Source organism: Arvicanthis niloticus, chromosome 21 (assembly GCF_011762505.2).
Source record: "Arvicanthis niloticus isolate mArvNil1 chromosome 21, mArvNil1.pat.X, whole genome shotgun sequence".
Lineage (NCBI taxonomy): Eukaryota > Metazoa > Chordata > Mammalia > Rodentia > Muridae > Arvicanthis > Arvicanthis niloticus.
In genome coordinates this window covers 51,785,534-51,803,874 of record NC_047678.1, presented here as the reverse complement: position 1 = coordinate 51,803,874, position 18,341 = coordinate 51,785,534, and the positions used below count along the sequence as shown (strand labels likewise).

The 18,341-nt window shown below is 44.4% G+C and overlaps 1 protein-coding gene across 10 annotated transcripts in view; it reads left to right on the top strand.

Moving 5' to 3' along the window:
* The window catches only part of Ppp4r1 (protein phosphatase 4 regulatory subunit 1), a 54,343-nt gene extending 37,084 nt beyond the window's left edge, over positions 1-17,259 (top strand). For all 10 annotated transcript variants that reach the window (XM_034484034.2, XM_076917892.1, XM_034484033.2 and 7 more), the window contains 10 exons: positions 2,012-2,541; positions 6,273-6,445; positions 7,862-7,957; positions 9,698-9,883; positions 11,547-11,708; positions 12,375-12,475; positions 13,907-14,027; positions 14,115-14,249; positions 14,968-15,109; positions 15,681-17,259. In XM_034484034.2, the coding sequence (XP_034339925.1) occupies positions 2,012-2,541; positions 6,273-6,445; positions 7,862-7,957; positions 9,698-9,883; positions 11,547-11,708; positions 12,375-12,475; positions 13,907-14,027; positions 14,115-14,249; positions 14,968-15,109; positions 15,681-15,844 (1,810 nt within the window). In that variant the 3' untranslated portion in view covers positions 15,845-17,259. The remainder of the gene's footprint in view (positions 1-2,011; positions 2,542-6,272; positions 6,446-7,861; positions 7,958-9,697; positions 9,884-11,546; positions 11,709-12,374; positions 12,476-13,906; positions 14,028-14,114; positions 14,250-14,967; positions 15,110-15,680) is intronic.
* Positions 17,260-18,341: the final 1,082 nt, after the last annotated feature.

Genomic DNA, 18,341 nt, shown 5'->3' with positions numbered 1-18,341 from the left:
CCCTGTCTGTTCTTCTTCCATCTGGCTTCTGATTACCTTGTCTTTCAGTGTTAGTATTTCTTGCCTCCTACACTGCTCAACCCTGTTTGTGCACTTGTGAGTCTGTCTGTCAATTGCTCAGACAGCACTACCTGGCACTTAGTGGATGCCTGATCCACCTGGCCAGGTGGATGCCTGAACTTGTAAACCTGTGGAAACTGCTCTTGTGTTGTTAGCCTCTAGTTAGTGCTGTGGGCATCGATTCAGTTGTCCTAGCCAGACTCTGGGTTTCCACCAGGCTCTGCATGAAGTAAGTGGACACCATCTTGATCTCTGATGGACACCACCTGTGCTTACACATCATCATCTCTGGTGCTGACATTGACATTCCTGCAGCCTGGTTTCTCTCCAGCTTGTTTTCTGCATTCCTTGTACTAGGGTCTTGGGAAAAGAAGATGTCTGATAGGTTTTATAGTTGTTTCATTATTTGTGATGGTTGTAGGTTAAACTCAGAAGTGTGTCCGGGCTTTGCTCCATCCCTGTCAGCCATGTTGTAGTCACCTTAGCTGCAGGAGGGTGGCCTGTGCTTTGACTGCTGCCTATCCTCTCAGCATTGGCCTGTGTGCACCTGTCTCTTCTTGGGATGTTTTTCTTTTTTTTGCTTCATTATAATTATATGTAATTATAATCTCAGCTTGCTCATTTTAGCTATGTAGGGCCAGGCTCCTTTTAAATTCTTGATTCTCCACCCTCAACAGGTGTGCACCACCACACCAAGCTTGGCTTCCTGTGTTCATTTTTATTTGTCTATGCTAAAGGTGATTGTGCTGGAGTGAGCATGTATGCGCATGTACATGCATGCCTGTGTGAGTCTGAGGTGTGTGTGTAAGGGTCGATTCAGTCATCTTTCTCAGTTGCTTTCCACCCTATTTGTTGAGACAGGGTCTCCTCCTGAACCTGGAGCTTGCCAGTTCACCCAGACTAGCAGACCAGCAAGCCCCAGAGATCTTTTGCTTCCATCTCCCCAGCACTGGGACTCTAGGTGTGTAGCTCCTCCGGCTTATTTATATTGGTGCTGGGGATTGGATTTGGGTCCTTACATTTGTACAGTTCACCTAGACCTACGTACCAGATCCTGAACCCTGGTTTATTCCTGGTTCCCAGTAGGTGTCCAGTAACTACTTGTATAACAGACAGGAGAGAATCAGTAGCATCAAAGGTTGCCATTGAGAGGACAATGGTCAGTGATCCTCGGTCTCCACATGCTCCCACAGCCCGTCTTTGGAAAAACCTGTTCTTGAAGTAGCACTGAGTAGCTTTTAATACATTGTCTGAGAGTTAGTGTCTTCTCTACTGCCCTCTAGAGTTGGTTTTTTTCTTTATCCCTCTTTTATAAGCAAAAATGTTTTGACTCAGCTTTCACTGTGTCATTGGAACTGAGTAGAATACAAATAATCCCTGAATAAATAATTTAAAATTTGTGTGTATCTTAGAATCCACTGTATTGATTTCTTCTTCCTGCTTTTACTAATATTAGTAGTATTGTAATATCCAGGATTTTTAAAAATCATTTTTTAAAACTTATTTATCTTAATCTTATGTGCATTGCTGTTTTGCCTTCATGTATGTATATGTGAGAGTGGCAGATCTTGGATTTACAGAGAGTTGTGAGCTGCCATGTGGCTGCTGGGATTTGAAGCTGAGTCCTTTGGGAAGAGCAGTCAGTGCCCTTAACTGTTGAGCCATCTCTTCTGTCCCCAGCATCCCAGGATTCTTAAGTGTCACCTTCTCCAGCTGTTAATAATGCCTGACTGTTTAGACAAGTTTGACAGGTGTCTCACCTCTCTGCTGAACAACTGATGGAAAAGGAGTGAGTGTAACATGCAGGACTGTTGAGTTCCTGTGGGTAATCTGTACTAAGTACTTAGCTAGTCTGAATGCTATGTCATGCTTGTCACTGACCTTTTCCCCCCAGTAATTATGTCTGTACTTCCATGTTTCTTTTTCTCTCCCCTAAATGAAACAATGAAAGGATCAGAGATGATGGTGTCATAGAAGAAGAGCAGTGCAGGCCAGAAGATGTTCCTTCAGACCTCAGTGCTCCGCACTCCAGTGCCAGGCTGGAGAGCACCCTCGAAGGCTGTGCTGCCGAGACACCTGGGGACTCTGCAGGTGACAGGCATGTTCCAGTGGACAGCTCCTTACTCTGTACTTTGTCCTCAGAGTCTTCTCAGGAAGCAGCTAGCGATGAGAGTGGTAAAAAGCCTGACACCAACAGCAAGTCTGCATCCCAGCCAGACGTTGGCACCAGCTCCCCAGAGTCCACTCCCTTAGATCAGGAAATGTTCAACTCCTTCCATTTCTGGAGGACTCCTCTACCCAAAATAGATCTTGATAAAGAGCTCCAACAGGACCCTGAGGAGAGACTCAGCCCAGAGAGAACAGGAGATACACCTGCAGTCCCTGTACCAGGTTCTCCCAATATCACCATGGCTACCCGGAAGGAGCTAGAAGAAATGATAGAAAACCTAGAACCACACATGGATGACCCAGATGTTAAAGGTATGAAAGAGTCCATTGTACTATTTATTTAAAGGTGATTTTAAAAATGCCCTTTCAGACAACATTGCCGGTCTGATTTGTATGGCTGATAGATGGCTCTTCTCTGCTGTTTGTTGAATAAATGTGTTCCCTCAGAAATCACTTTTTACAATTATTCGGTGTTTAACATTTATAATTTTTAAGTTTTAAGTTCTGCTGTATTCATTTTGCTCTAGGTCTCATTTTTTTTTTAAAGAAGTGCCATAGTCCATATGGTGGACATAGATTTTTGGTTTTTCACGTGTATGATGTTTTAGGCTTGCTGGGCATTGGTGGCGCATACCTTTAATCCCAGCACTTGGGAGGCAGAGGCGGGCAGATTTCTGAGTTCCAGGCCAGCCTGGTCTACAGAGTGAGTTCCAGGACAGCCAGGGCTACACAGAGAAACCCTGTCTTGAAAAACCAAAAAAAAAAAAAAAAAAAAAAAAAAGCTGTAGACCTTTACAAGAATAATTTCTTTTTGAAATTTGTATTTTGGGGTTGGGGAACATTACACATCTATGACCCATGTCCTCCGCTGTGAACAGCTGAACTGGTTGTTCAATCCTAAAGAAAGCATTGCCTCTTCTCAAGTAGAGTATGTATTAAGTCCTTAAAAGTGGGACATGAGATGTTGTAAGGCTCTCCAGGCTCTGCCTCCTGGAGCTTAGGAACAGTGTGAAGAGCAGAGCCAGAACACAGTCAGATGGTGCTCAAATGTTTTTAAGACTAGGTATGATGATGCACACCTTTAATCTCAGCACTCAGGAGGCAAAGACAGACAGATTTCTGTGAGTTCTAGGACAGCCTTGCCTATATAGAAAGTTCCAGGACAGCCAGGTCTACATAAGAATTTATCTCTAAGAAAAAAACAAAACAAATGTCGTTGCCTGTTCCGAACTGCAGAAAGGAGTGACATGACACGCGATTCTTCCCAACACAGCTTTACTCAGGAACCTTTCTTACAATCTCTCTGGAAGCCCCTGATCCCAGTTCCACTTTCCCTTTTATCCCCATGCCTGGTCACTCAGAGCCTGCCACGTGGGCACACACCATTGACACACGTCAAATGGCCTGATACTACGTGGCAGCGAGTCTGCGCAGTGTAAGCTGGCGGTGGAGTGTGAGGAAGTCAGGCGCCATTCATAAAATTAGGCAGGTGCCATTCATAAGCTTTGGCCATTCATAAGCTTAGGCACCATTTTAGCAGGCCGCAGCACCCGCTCCCCACAAAGAAAAACCTTTTAAATGCTATAACTGCACATTTTTGCAGATCTTCAGATCTAATACCACATTCTGGATGGTTTTTAACCCTTTTTGTTCCCAAAGCAAAAATTTCTAAACTGTCAGTTTGCTCAGTTTTGAGAAATACCCATTTTTAAGCAAATAAAGTAAAATCTTAAGTAATCCTTTTAAAACAGAAACCTTTTCTTTTGGTTTCTTTGTTTGTGGGGAAGATAAGATCTTATTCTGTAGCTCAGGCTGGCCTCAAGTCTTCCTGCCACATTCTCTTGAGAGCTAGGATTGTTATGGTGTAACACCATACCCAACTAAAACCTTGTGTAAATCTTGAACAGTGGTCTGTGTAGTAAGTTAGCTACCATCTGCACTTGTTTCATTTTCTATGATTTTTAGAGATTTCCTGTTGTAATTTTATACCTGAAAAGCATTAAATTTTATTACATCCCTGATCCCTAATATTACTTTAATTTAACTGAAATTTGATTTAAAAATATTTACCTGTACAAATGGGAGGAAAGGAAAATTATTGGCTACTCTAAAGGAGTTAGTTTTGCTGTACACATCAAGCTACAGCTGTTCTTGTAAGGCAGCATTGCTGAATTCAGTCTCAGCCCTCCTGTGATCATTGATGTTCTTTTTTCTCCTGTGATTTTTAATAATGAATTTAAACTGTTTTCATTAGACTACAATAGGGAAAGGAAGGGGAAATCCCTTTCTTAGCTGTGAACACAGTAGGCTCTCATAAAAAGCTCAACAGAACAGATCCTACATAGGGAAACACAGAGATGGTAGAGAGGTCCCCTTTGTAAGAGATGGTCTGCTGGATCTGGGGAGCTGCACTCAGAGCTGACCTGCGGCACATGGCCAGCAGCTCATAGGCTGGACACGCATGGATGGAAGCAAGTCCACAGGAGACAAGGACATGCCCATCAGACAAGCTCTCCCTTTGTTCTCAAGCAGCACCTACACATCTGACATCCCATCCACACATGCACTTCTGGGACAGTATATTTTGTATAGTCAGATTTGAGCACACGTCTGCTTTTGCTTTAGAAACTTGAAAGACTCCAAAGAGAGCTAAAATGATTGTCATGATAACTACAAATTATAGCTGAAATCCGAGAACAGTGAAAATCACCAGAATGTCCCATGAATAAGCACTATTATTTGCTTTATTTAGGTAATGATGACTCAACTGAATTAGAAGTCCTTAGGCACTCGTCTTGTATGTCCATGGTCAGGTGCTTAAATACATTTAGAGAAGCCCCCACCCCCACTGCCACAGCTGCCTCAGAAATAGAAATATACTTTCTTACGAAAGAAGGAACAGTCCCAAGAACGAGAGTGGGGCTAGTGAACTGGGAACAGCTGTACTCAGGAGCACTCCTCAGTCTTAGACTCTCCACCCTTTCAAGGTCCTTTGCATAGCACCTGCTTTTGGCAGTTTCATACGCACATGCCCGTGCTCCTACTACCCTTTTAATTTTCCTCTGTACCCTGTCTTCCAACACCTCATCTTTAGCAGCCATTAACAGCTCCTCAGGAGAGGTATGGCCTCATGAGCACCCTCTGTCCATGATGGGATGTTGTAGAACCCTACTCTGTATTCACAGTCACAGTGGCCATGTTATCTCCATGCAGCACTTCATAGACCCCTCCCTATCCTTTGCTTCTAACAATCCTGCCTCGGTGCAGGGAGAGTTAGCATAGATCAGTGTAAAGTTAAGAGTCTGCATTGACCTCTGCAAAAAGAAGCTTCTCCGTCCAAGGCAGGAAATTCTACAGATGCTACCACATATGCATAGGTTGTCTTGAGCAGTAGATTTGAATTTTATATGTGTAAGGGGAATGTTAGCTTGCACCCCTCTCCCCAAATATATTTTTTCTAAATTACTCATTTATTTGGTGGGGTAGAGAATTCCTCTTTCTTAGTTTGAATTTTCTGTATAAGGAAGGTAGTGTTAGTAACTAGTGCCTGGAAGTTAAGTTGTTTTGGATTTGGGCAAGCAAGACTGTATTCTTGGGATCCCAACTGTTTGGAACAAACTGTAGTAGTTTCAGTATCAAAAAAGAATAGTGGTGAAATAGAGATGTTTCAGTGTTGCTGCCAAGAAGACTCTGCAACTGCCATTGTTTCATGTTCGCAGGTTTGTGTAAGTGCCTTTCTGCTAGAATAGCTTAGTGAGACTTAACAGCTTGACCTATAGACTTCTGAAATTGAGCCCTGTAATAACCTAAAGGTACCTCCAGCAACTAGACAGCATAATCTGGACAGCATAATCTAGATAGCACAATGAACATTTGTGTTCCATTTGGTCTCTTGAAGGACTAATGATTTCGCCACAGTAGAGAATTGTTTCCAGCTCCCGCATGGCAATGTCAGAAACACACATTGTACTGGTAGCAGCTTGGGGAGAGAAGGACTTGGCGGGTATTGCGGTTGCTCCGTTCACTGTCTTCTTTGCTCACAGCACAGGTGGAAGTGCTGTCGGCTGCCCTGCGAGCTTCCAGCCTGGATGCTCACGAAGAGACCGGTGGTGTGGAGCAGCGGAGTGAGCTACAAGATGAAGTGGGTGTCAGTGAGCTTCCAGACTGTAACATAAATCAAGACACTTCTGTGCCTTTGATCAGCGCTGCTGAGGAGGTAATAAGCTCAGTGGTGTTTACCAAGTGAGAGCTCTGTGAGCAGTCTCCATGGGGACAGTGTGGCCAGCACTCTAGTCAGCGCACATTGCTGTTCATTCTCTAGCTCTTCCTTTTTCATAAAGTAAAATAATTATTCTCACTTCATCCATCCTTGTGACTTTAGCATCTTACTAAAGGCTCAAAAAAAGTCAATCCTGTCTATATGACTATTTAGATGGGTGGATGTTGATGTAGCTCACTGCAGTGAAATAGTCTAACTGGAAACAAAGCCCTTTATCAAGAATAATTAACTCTTCCCTTTTCTTTTTGGAGAGGTGCTTTGTTTCTGATCGGACCATTTCACTGCAGCAAGCAACACAGTACTCTGAGCAGAAGACCGGGACTTGAGGCCATGCTGCGGAGGGCTGTGGCATTGTCTGGACTCAAGTGTGAGGGTGGGTACTGCTCCTAGTATCATCTTTGCTGCATCCATGTAGCTGTTCACATGATCCTACCCTGGTTTTCTACTGCGTTCCCCTCAAGCCAGAGTCATGTAGCATCTGTTTCTTCTCTCTTGCTGACAGAGAAGGACACCACTTGCCAGAGTGCAGTGTGTAGACCAACCCTAGCAGCTTCAGGGAAGTGCCAGGCAATAGGGGTGGCAACAGCATCATGCTTAGTGCTTTGGTGTGGTCGAGCTTCTGTGGATGGTGTCTGATGCCATGGGAATATGTGTAGTACTTGTGCTTGGGAGTGGAGCCTTGACTGCTGTGATACATACACACTACAGAGCGGACTTTGTGTGTGTTTGTGTTCTGGAAGTGTGGCTGTTAAAGCAGCTACTGTTAAAATCACTTATTAAAACGGCGAGTAGGAATAATACAAAACTACAGGACACCCATTGGCTTCTACAGTAGTTGACTGGAAGAGTCCTCCTGGTAGTTTATGAATGAGCTAATACTTTTTTCCCTTATTAAATTGGTTGTTACAGATTTATTTAATGTGTTTTGCCTACTTGTTTCTCTGTGGACCATGTACATGCAGTGCCCACAGAGGTCAGAACAGGGCATCAGAGCTCCTAGAACTGGAGTCTAGAGAGTTGTGAGTCACCATGGAGGTGCTCAGGATTCATCCCAGTCAGTCCCTCTGCAAGAGCAAGTGCTCCTAACCATTGAGCCATCCACCCAGCCCCATAAACTAATTTTTCTTAGACTCGTTTTAATACATTTCATAGTCATTCCACAATGACTTGGTTTAAAGCAGGGGAACATTCTTAGGAGGCCTTAAGCATGTTTATAAACATTTACAGTCCTAAAAGCTTCTCTGTCTGCATCTCTTGATAGTGGTGAATGGTAAGTAAACCAGTCCGAGAGATTAATGAGGGAGGACAGCTTCTAGGCCAGGCAGTTCTTGAAGTACATTTTTCTCCTGACAGAATATGGAGGCCACTTCTGACTATGTCCATGGAGGTGCAGATGTAAGCCCCAGCAGTGGCTTCAGCCCGGATGAAGAGAGGAGACCCAAAGTCCAGGTGAGTGACCCGGATGTTGTGTCTGAGTTCATAATCCTTCCTCCAAAGCCTGTGTGTGACCGCAGTAATCTCCCTTTGTAATCGCTGGTTTAAAAATTAACATAGTTCATCATGTGTGTGAAAAGAAAATTTAAGCCAGTAGCAAACCCAACACAAGCACATACTTTTCCCACACATTCTGCTGTGTCCAGGGTTCCTGTGGGTGTGCATGGAGATGGGTGCCCTTTTGACCTTTGGTGAGGGTCATCTCGTGCTGCTTAGGTGTTCCCTCTATCTACATATACTCAGTTGCATCCCAGTTTGTTAGAGATTTTTATTGGCCTTCTTGTGTTGTTTTTGTTCTTTAGTCAGGGTCTCACTGTATAGCCCAGGCCACCCTCAGACTTGCTGTGTCACTAGACAACTCATGGGTCACAGCAGTCCTCTTAACAGCTGTGCACCACCAGACCTGGTCACAGATTTTTGAATTCAGGCTTATCTTTGTCTTTCATTTCCTTTGTGAAATGGAAGCCTAGTCTCTGTAAGGTACCTGGGGGTCACCGAAGACCACCCCCTTCCAGCAGTTTCTGTTACACGTCTCTGTGTTGTTTGCCTCTGAGGATGTCATTAGAAGTAGACTCCTAAGTCACACAGTCCATGGTTATAGTTGTGTTTCTTATGTAAAGTAGAATCATTGTGCATGCTGTTTTAAAACATACTTTTCTGTTATATTGCAAAACAATTTTAAGTCAGTGCACATAAATTTGTCATCTTCAACAAATTACATGTTCACATCTAATATAGCTAAAAAGGAAAGGCAGTGAATTTTTTCTCCACTCACCAGCTTACATTCTCAGAGGCCTCCCGTCTTTTAAAACTCTCCTTCCAAAAGTACACTGCGCATTCATTAGCAAGTGTGCACATTTTTTCTCATGTATTCCAAACACATGTGTACACTTTGATTTTCTACATTTTTATAGAGGGGGATGTGGCTTTAACTATTTGGTTTGTTTTCTTGAAATAGTGTCTCACTGTGTAGCTCTGGCTTGCCCAGATATCCACCTGCCTGCCTCTACTTTCTGAGGTTAAAAATGTGTACTGCCATGCCCAGCTCTAATGTAAGCTTGAAAATTACCATAGAAGGAATGCGGCTTTAACTTTTTCTTTATTTGGACATACTTCTGGTACAATATATAGTCCAAGCTGGCTTCAGAATTGATCTTCCTGCCTCAGCCTCCCAAGTGCTGGAAGCACAGGGCACACGGTCATGCTTGCTAGGAAGCATGTTGGTAATGATCCGGTCATGGCAGAAACTCAAGGAGACCTGCCACAGCCTCCTTTGTCATGTACTTTTCAATTTAGTGACAACAATTCTGACCTGTTTTAAGAGGCTTTTTATTTATATATGTGTATGTATGCACACATACATACATTTGCTTAATACATGCTATTTTTTAGTGTATGTTTTTGACGTGTGTGTGCATATGTGTGCGTGAGTGTGTGGAGGCTAGAGGTTGATTTTGGATGTCTTCCTCAACCACTCCTTACTTTGAGTCAAGGTCTTTTGCTGATCCTGGAGTGCACCAATCTGGCTAAACTAGGTGGCCAGCAAGCCCCACTAATCCCTTCTCAGTCACTAGATATGTCAGTTTTGGAATTAGTATTGCTATATTTTAAAATTTAATTAGTCACATTTATGTCTGACCGGCTGAAAGTTTATTTAAGTGTTCAAATGTACTGTGTCCTTTCTTTTTTGGTTAGGATGTTGTACCACAAGCGTTATTAGATCAGTACTTGTCAATGACCGACCCTTCTCGAGCACAGACAGTTGACACTGAGATCGCCAAGCACTGTGCATACAGTCTGCCAGGTGTGGCCCTAACTCTTGGCAGACAGAACTGGCACTGCTTGAGAGAGACTTACGAGACCCTAGCGTCGGACATGCAGGTGAGTGAGCAGCAGTGTCTGGAAGGCAGCATATGCTTGGTTTTCACATCTGAGGACGTCTGTGTCCCAGCAAGTGGTTGGTGTTACAGAGAACTGTGACAACTTAGAGCAGTACCAGAAAGCACTTGTCATGTAGACGTGTGTTGTCCAGGTTTATCATAGATGATGCTAGAGACTAAAAGATGGCAGCTCCCTGACAGCCCTGCCGTAGGTGCTCGGTTTCTCACATGCTAACAGAGCTGTGTATTGGTCCTGAGGTTTGGTGCCTGAGTGCCCAGAGCTTTGAAATGCACACATCCCTTGAAAGCACACAGAGTAAAGGTAGGGGCTGTGTGGACATCCAGCTTTTATGTCTTCTTTCTAGGCTTTGACTTCATTACACCATGTTCAGTTTGATTCTTGTGTGCCAGAGTTTGACTTTTTTTTTTTTTTTTTGGTTTTTCAAGACAGGGTTTCTCTGTGTAGCCCTGGCTGTCCTGGAACTCTGTAGACCAGGCTGGCCTTGAACTCAGAAATCCGCCTGCCTCTGCCTCCCAAGTGCTGGGATTAAAGGCGTGCGCCACCACTGCCCGGCCAGAGTTTGACTCTCTTGTCCCCTACCTATCCAAGAAATAAGCCCAAACAAAAAGCCAATAATAAAAACCATTCTTTCAGTTATTAACTTGTTATTAAGAGAGCAGTCATTGGGACTGGTTTTTCAGGGCACAAAGGGCTGTTGATTCAGCTTCCTGTGGAAAAGGCCCTTCTAGCTTCCTGACTGTGGCTATAGGCAGGGAAGGAAGCCCAGGGCCCAGTTCTGTCTCCTGTCAGCAGGTCTCAGGTTCTCTGCATTCTAGGCCTTCACATGCCTTGTCTTTGTACTCCTTCCTCTAGGACATGTCTGCCTTTGTCTCTCTCATGAGTTACAATGCACAGGTTTACTGTTGTATGTGTGCTATATGCACAGAGATCTCTTTATTTTTGTGTTTCTTAAATTATTAGTTCTGCACAACTAAGTTTTGGGTTTTCTCCAAGATAACACAGTACAAGACTCTGAAGGGAAGCGTCGTGTGGGTGGCACAGGGTACTGTTTAATACAAGTGGGCAGGAGCAGATACTAGTGTAGTGATTCCCAAACATGTTTCTTCATAAGGGAGAAGAAAACTGTGTACCATAGAGGGATTTGAAATTTTATCACAACTTTTGACATGTGGTAGAATTTTAAACTTTAAAATTTAAACTGTTACTTCTAATCTGATGTGATTTTTTGGTTTTGTTTGGAGATGAGGTCTCAACTCTGTAGCCCTGGTTGACCTGGGACTATGTATATACATAGGTCAGGCTGGTCTCAAACTCAACAAAAGTCCAACTGCCTCTGCCTCCCAAAGTTCTGGGATTAAAGGCATGATGTAATCTTTTTTTTTTTTTTTTATGTGTATCCATGCATGTGGGTGCCAGTAAATGTGGGAGTTGTGGGGGAGATGCAGGTATGAGAACCTTTGATGAGTTCAGGTCTTCCTGCCGACTGTGGGACTGGTGGATTGAGCGCAGCTGCTCTCGAGTGTGCACAGGTGCATCCACCTGCTGAGCCATCTCACTGGTTCTGGTTGAACATTTGAGACTGATAATGTTCAGAGTACATAGCACTTTGTGTTTAGATTTCTTACAGTTTCTATTTCTACAGTGGAAAGTTCGAAGAACTCTAGCCTTCTCCATCCATGAGCTTGCAGTGATTCTTGGAGACCAGCTGACAGCTGCAGACCTGGTTCCAATTTTTAATGGATTTTTAAAAGACCTTGATGAAGTCAGGATAGGTGTTCTTAAACACTTGCATGACTTCCTGAAGGTAACCTCTAAATCCTTTTGCATAAATACATATTAAAAGTCTACTCTAAGCCTAAATTCTGATTTATTTTCCTTTTCTTTTTGATTTTATTGTGCTAGCAGTGTTTCTTATTAAGGAAATACAGCTGTAAGTTTTAGTTAGCTGTGGTGTGACACACTTTTTCAAGGGTGTTGCACCTTGAGGATAATATGATGTTGACACCTTTAATATGATGTTGACACCTTCCATTGTGGTATTAAGTTTGATAGTTTGATCACCTTCGTATGGGGTCTGCTTGATTTCCTTGAACAAAGCCATTCCTCATGGTTGTTAGTAAGAAACTAGAAAGACAAAGCTTTGAGTTCTATGGATTTCCTAGTCTCAGCCTGTATACACACCAGTAATGTGTGTGCATGGTGTTTGTGTGTGTGTGCCTTTAACCCAGTGATGGGCACTAAAGATGGGCAGATAGCAGGAGGTAATTGGCCAGCTAGCCAAAAAAGGCAGGTCCAGTGAAAGACCTTGTCTCAGGAATAAACTTAGCACCACTGCTAACTCACCATGTTCTCTTCTGGCTTCTACGTGTGTGCACACAAATGCTCACAGTAAAATAGAGCTGCCATGTGTCTTTAGGATAATTACCACATTTTTTCACTCTAATGGAAGCATTTTGTTTTGTTACTTCAGCTTCTTCACATTGATAAAAGAAGAGAATACCTTTATCAGCTCCAGGAGTTTTTGGTGACAGACAACAGTAGAAATTGGCGCTTTCGAGCTGAACTGGCAGAGTAAGTTGTAACATCTTATTGGGACTGTCTGCAGGTTTATCTCATTTCTTTTGATGTTTCCTCCTGGCCTCATGTCCCCCACATTCTGTGGTTTCATCTTTCTCATCATGCCTGCCTTGCTGCCCTGGCTTCCATGGAGTTGGGTATTGATTTTAATTGTCTACTTGCATCCATTGACAGGGTGCGGTCTATGTATTGTGGCCTGACACTGTCACTCGGGGTGGTACTGCCTTTGCTGAGGTGGGCTGGGGTGCCCATTGGCCTTTTCTGGTGCTCTGTCCCATCCTCAGCTCCCAACTGTCCTTGTGCTCATGTACCGGCATGTGCCTGTGTACTGGGGAGTCTCCCCTCTGGCTCTGCCTTAATCCTTGGCAGGTCTTTGGCTACTGGGCTTTTTCAGAGGTTGTGCCCTCCCACTGGCATCCAGCTGTAGCTGCCTGTGGCCAGTCTTCTGCGTGAACAGGCCTGCCTCCTCTCCCTAGCAATAGGGTGTGTTGACTTGTCTCAGTCTCAATATCCATTCTTAACCTTACGTATGTTGGTGTTTTTGTTTTCCTGTTATCTGTGTACCACATGTGCCTGGAGTCTGTAGGCATCTGAAAAGGGGTGTCACCCTCTGGAACTGGAGTTACAGGTGGTTGTCAGCTGTCTGGTTGCTGACTTCAACTCAGCTGGGTTTTTTATCACATTTTGGAAAGTACTTCATGCACACACTATCCCTCAAGTGACATAGTTTGTGTCCCCATGGGGTTTGCTTCTTTGAGATTTAATGTCAGGAGAGGACTCATGTCAGAGGAGGGAACTAATCCTGTTACCCAAACGCCCCGCTGGAGTCTTGAGCATTGAATGCTTGGAAGGGTCCTGCTGCATTCTATAGCTTTCTACTGAGCTCATTTGTGCCTCTGTGGAGTCTTACTGCCTTCTGAGCCAATGTCGGAGGGAGCCCATGCATGATGTTCCAGTGAACAGACAAGGAAACATTTTGCTGTTTCCATTCCTGAATGCTTTCAGTTTATTTTGCTGGTTCTGGGTAATAGAGAAACTGCTTATTAGCTTAAGATGCTAGTGACTGGAAGTGGAAGTCATCTGGTTCTGCTGCTGTCCCAACACAGAAGAGAAAGAAGCAGGGAAGTACCTGTCTGTGCTCACAACACTGAAATGCACACATGCACACACATCACCTCTCAGTACAATCACAATGGGAACAAACCATGTCCACACCCCAGCCCTCCAGTGTTCCTCAAGGAACTAGCATGTCTTGAACTCACAAGTATGGAAGTCCCCTTCTATGTATTCCAGCCTAGAGGAATACAAAAGTATGCTTGGTTATAAGAACTTGGTGCCTTGTTACAAAGTATCTAAATGATTAACCTGATGCCTCATTTTTTAAACCTTGGTTGAATGTTACTTTTGTTGTTTGTATCTTTGTAGACAGCTGATTTTACTTCTAGAATTATATAGTCCCAGAGATGTTTATGATTACTTACGTCCCATTGCTCTGAATCTGTGTGCAGACAAAGTTTCTTCAGTACGTTGGATTTCCTACAAGTTGGTATGTTTGTGCTTGTTGGCCTTTCTATCTGTGATGTGTCCTCTCAGAGGACAGGAGACAATAGCCTCACCTTATGCTTCCTTCTAGGTCAGTGAAATGGTGAAGAAACTCCACATGGCAACACCACCAACATTCGGAGTAGATCTCATCAATGAGCTGGTGGAGAATTTTGGCAGGTGTCCAAAATGGTCTGGTCGACAAGCCTTTGTCTTTGTCTGCCAGGTAGGAAAGGCCTAGGCACACCTGCAAGTCAAACTTCTCCCAGTCCTCCCTTTCTGAATGTTTTTCTATACTGAGGAACTGAAGTTACTCTCTGGCTGTCTTTCATGAGGTTGCATGGTTCTCCAAGTTAGGTGTCTGTTTGCTTCATTCAGCCAGCACATCCTCAGGCTGGCATACCCAAGTACCATATGTACATATTCATGTGTGCCACAACACTGCATTCATACAGCACAGTGCCCATAGAATGCAGGTTTGAAATAAAGGTATGCACTGGCTGCCCTGGGGCTCTGTAGAGATGTTTAAAACTAACTGAAGCCTAGCATGCTAGGGTGTACCTGGATTCTCAGCATTTGAAAAGTGGACAGAGAGGATCCCTAGTTCAAAGCCAGCCCCAGCCTAAATGGAATGGGGGAAGACAGTTGAAATTTACCTGGTGATAACCCTAAGACTCAAAGATAAAAGAAAAGCTTCCAACTGCTTTAACCACCACCAAGGGCAGGGGCACCATTTCTAGTAGAAACAAAACCAATTTACTCTGATGGAACATCATAGAACATACTGGAGTATCATATGGTGGTGTTTGGGTTCTTATGCATCTGGAAGTCCTGTGTGGACACCAAATTCCATGCCACTCAGGTTATCACTCAGGGTCCCATCTTCTGTGTGATGGTTGGGCTCTGGCCTGGGAGCTGACAAACACACTTGTTTTTCCCACCAGACCGTCATTGAGGATGACTGCCTCCCCATGGAGCAGTTTGCTGTGCACCTGATGCCACACTTGCTGACCTTGGCAAATGACAGGGTCCCCAATGTTAGAGTGCTGCTGGCGAAGACCCTTCGTCAGACCCTGCTGGAGAAAGGTGCGTGGTGGGACAGTTTGGAGGGTCACAGCAGCCAGGCAGGCATGGCACACGCAAGGCAGAGACAAGAGGCAGGTGGATTTTTGTGAGTTTGAGGCTAACCTGATCTACAGAGTAAGTTCTAGTACAGCTAAGGCTACACGAAGAAACCCTGTCTTGAAAAACGGGTCGGGTGGAGTGGGGTAGGGAGGGTATTTTAATGAAGCTACTGTGTTTGGGTGAAAACCTTTTATCCTGGACATAAAGCTTAAGTCTTACAATTTTGTGATACAGTGTTTGGGGTAGATGGTTCAATTTGTAAAGTGTTTGCTCTGCAGGCATGAGGATGAGGATCTGCATTTGATCCCAAGAACCTGTGTAAGTAAACATGGGGGATGTGGTAGTGTGTATCTGCCTGTGTTGGAAGGCAGTCAGGCAGATCTCTCGAACTCAGTGGCTATTCAGACTGCAAAGTCCACGTGCTATCTTTACTCTCAGAACTGTATTTTGTATGCAGTGAGCTTTTTACACCTGTACTTGACTAAACTCCCAAATGCCAAGACTAATGTTGTGTACTGTACTTCGTTTCCAGAATACTTCTTAGCCTCTGCTAGCTGTCATCAGGAGGCTGTGGAGCAGACAATCATGGCCCTGCAGATGGATCGAGACAGTGACGTCAAGTACTTTGCAAGCATCCACCCCTCCAGTACCAAACTCTCTGAAGATGCAATGAGCACAGCTTCCTCCACCTACTGACCCCTGACCCACGGTGTCCTTCCTGCATCCGCAAGAGCCTGGCCACGACTGCCTGCACCACTCAGGACAGCTGTGGTGGGGGCCATCCTCCTGCCAGCTCATTCGCAGGTGCAAGTTGCCTACTCCCAATACCAGTGGTTTTAAGAGTCAAGAGAAAGTACAGTAAACACTATTATCTTATCTTGACTTAAGGGAAAGTAAATCTCAGAGGATTATAATTGTCACCAAAGCCTTAACTCGTTACTTCACCTTCCTGACTGAATGACTTGAATTGGCAGAGCATTTTCCCCTCGGGAAGGATGAGGTTCCCAGAGACCTGCATTGCTTTCTTCTGGTTTTATTTAACGGCTGATAAATGACATTCTTACGGCCAGAAGGTGGATGTGCACCGGACAGGAAAGGCCTTCAGTATTAGCCTAAGCATTTCTTCCAGGTGCGGAGCCTGTTCAGCTCCTTGGCTGCCCTGCCCAGCCCAGCCCAGCCCTAAGTGTGAATAGTTCTTGGCGTGTATAAATGACAAAGGAGTTTTTCCTCTCCTAAGGGCTTGATGTTAACACTAAATAGAATCTGATTGTGACTCCTGATGCAGCACACTGCTGTACATTTACAGAATGTTTGCAGAATCTCTCCTGATTTTTTTCATGCTGGTCATGACCTGAAGGGAATTTCTTAGCACGAATATTGTGTCAGGTGTTTTTAACTTGATCATGGTCAGCTCTGAGGTGCAACTTTTTCTTCCCATGCTGCACCCCTGTGACCACTCTGGGGCGTGCAGCCTTAATCATGCTGTTAGAACTGTTGTGGTACAAGTTCCGAATAAAATTTATTAATAGGATCTATAAAGACACCACCCACTCTGTCTTCTAATGTCTACAAATAAATGCAGTATGTAACCTGTATTAGCAAAAGATGGGGGAAAGGTTAAAGTATGTGTCTTTAACTAGCTCAGTGTTCACCTGTCAGCCTACTCTTGGCAACAGCAGCAGCCTGAAGACCAGAATACTATGAACAGCAACCTTGTCTTGAAGCTCCTGAAGTACAGAAAAGCACCTTCGAGCCTTGGTTTCCTCACCTGTAAGGCGGGAGCTAGTAAAACCCTATCTCCCACAGGGTTGGTGTGCAGCTGCATGAGGGCCTCTGGGAAGGCCCCAAGTGCTGCACATTCAGATTCCAGTTACTTCTGTATGAAGTCCGCACCAGAGTCCGTGAGCTGCTTTGTGAGTACTGGCTTACTTACTCTACTGGGAACTCAAGAATAAGTCAGAATTAAAGTTCTAAAATAAAACCTGGTGTGGCTGTTGGAAGACATAGGTTGTTTCCCATGTAAACTTCCACAGACAAGCCTGTGTAATAAAAATGTGTGGAGAATTCCACTGTCAGGTGTTGAAGTGGATAAAATAAATAAGAAAAAAGTCTCTATTGCTATGATAGACACCATGAACAAAAACATCTTGGGAAGGAAAAAACTTTTGGCTTACACTTCCTAATCACAGTCCATCATCGAAGGAAGTCAGCAAGGGCAGGAACTTCCTTAGGTTTACTTCAGGACCCTGACCCTACCCTACCTTAGGATGCTAAGCCTTGGTTTCTCTCCTCGACCCCTTCAGTCCTGGAGCTTCCACAAGATACACCCCGCACCTTCACAAGTGGCCTCCTGACCTCTGCAGGGGCTCCAATCCAGGTAGGTGGTTCCAGTCCTCCTCCAGTCCCTGTGACTTACCCTCTCACACCTTTCAAAACCAGGACCACAAGGAAGAGCTACCAAACTTGAGATGTAGCTTTGCCCACCCTGGACCACACCTTGTATGTGCTGACCCTGAGTAAATAGACTTCCCAGAAGAGACTTGACCCCAATGATGCTGGTCTCACTAGGCATAGCTGGTTTTCAGCCTCCGGTGCCTAGCATCAATTGTCTCAGTAAAGCCAAAGGCTTCACTCAATCTTGTCACTCACAGCTCATTTTTCAGCCCTAGCTGAACAAGATTCTTTATTCAAAATGCCACACAAATAGTCTTCAAGGACTCTCCAACTTCACAAGTCAGGCCCCCACAGTTGGCATTTCTCTCAGTATTTTTCATGTTCCCACAAAACAGCTCACTGAGCTCTGAGCCTCAACAGCTTTTCCAGACCAGAGTTCCTAGCACATCTTTAACTCTCCCCAAACAGCATCGTCTTTCCTGGCAGGGCTCTATCCAGAAGCAGCTGCCTTCCTAGTTTGTTTTCCACAGCTGTGATAAACACCATGATCAACAGCAACCTGGGAAGGAAAGGGTTTATTTCTGCTGACAGGGAAGCCAGGGCAGAAGCCTAGGGTGGGAACTGAAGCATAGACTGGAGTAGCAAAACTTACTGGCTCAGCTGTTTACACACCTCAGGCCCACACTGGGCTGGGCATTCCCATATCACTCATCAATCCAAAAGGAGATCCAATCTGATAGAGACAGTTGTTAACTGACATTCCCAATTTCTAGACAAAGCTAGTATTTTGTCCAGTAGT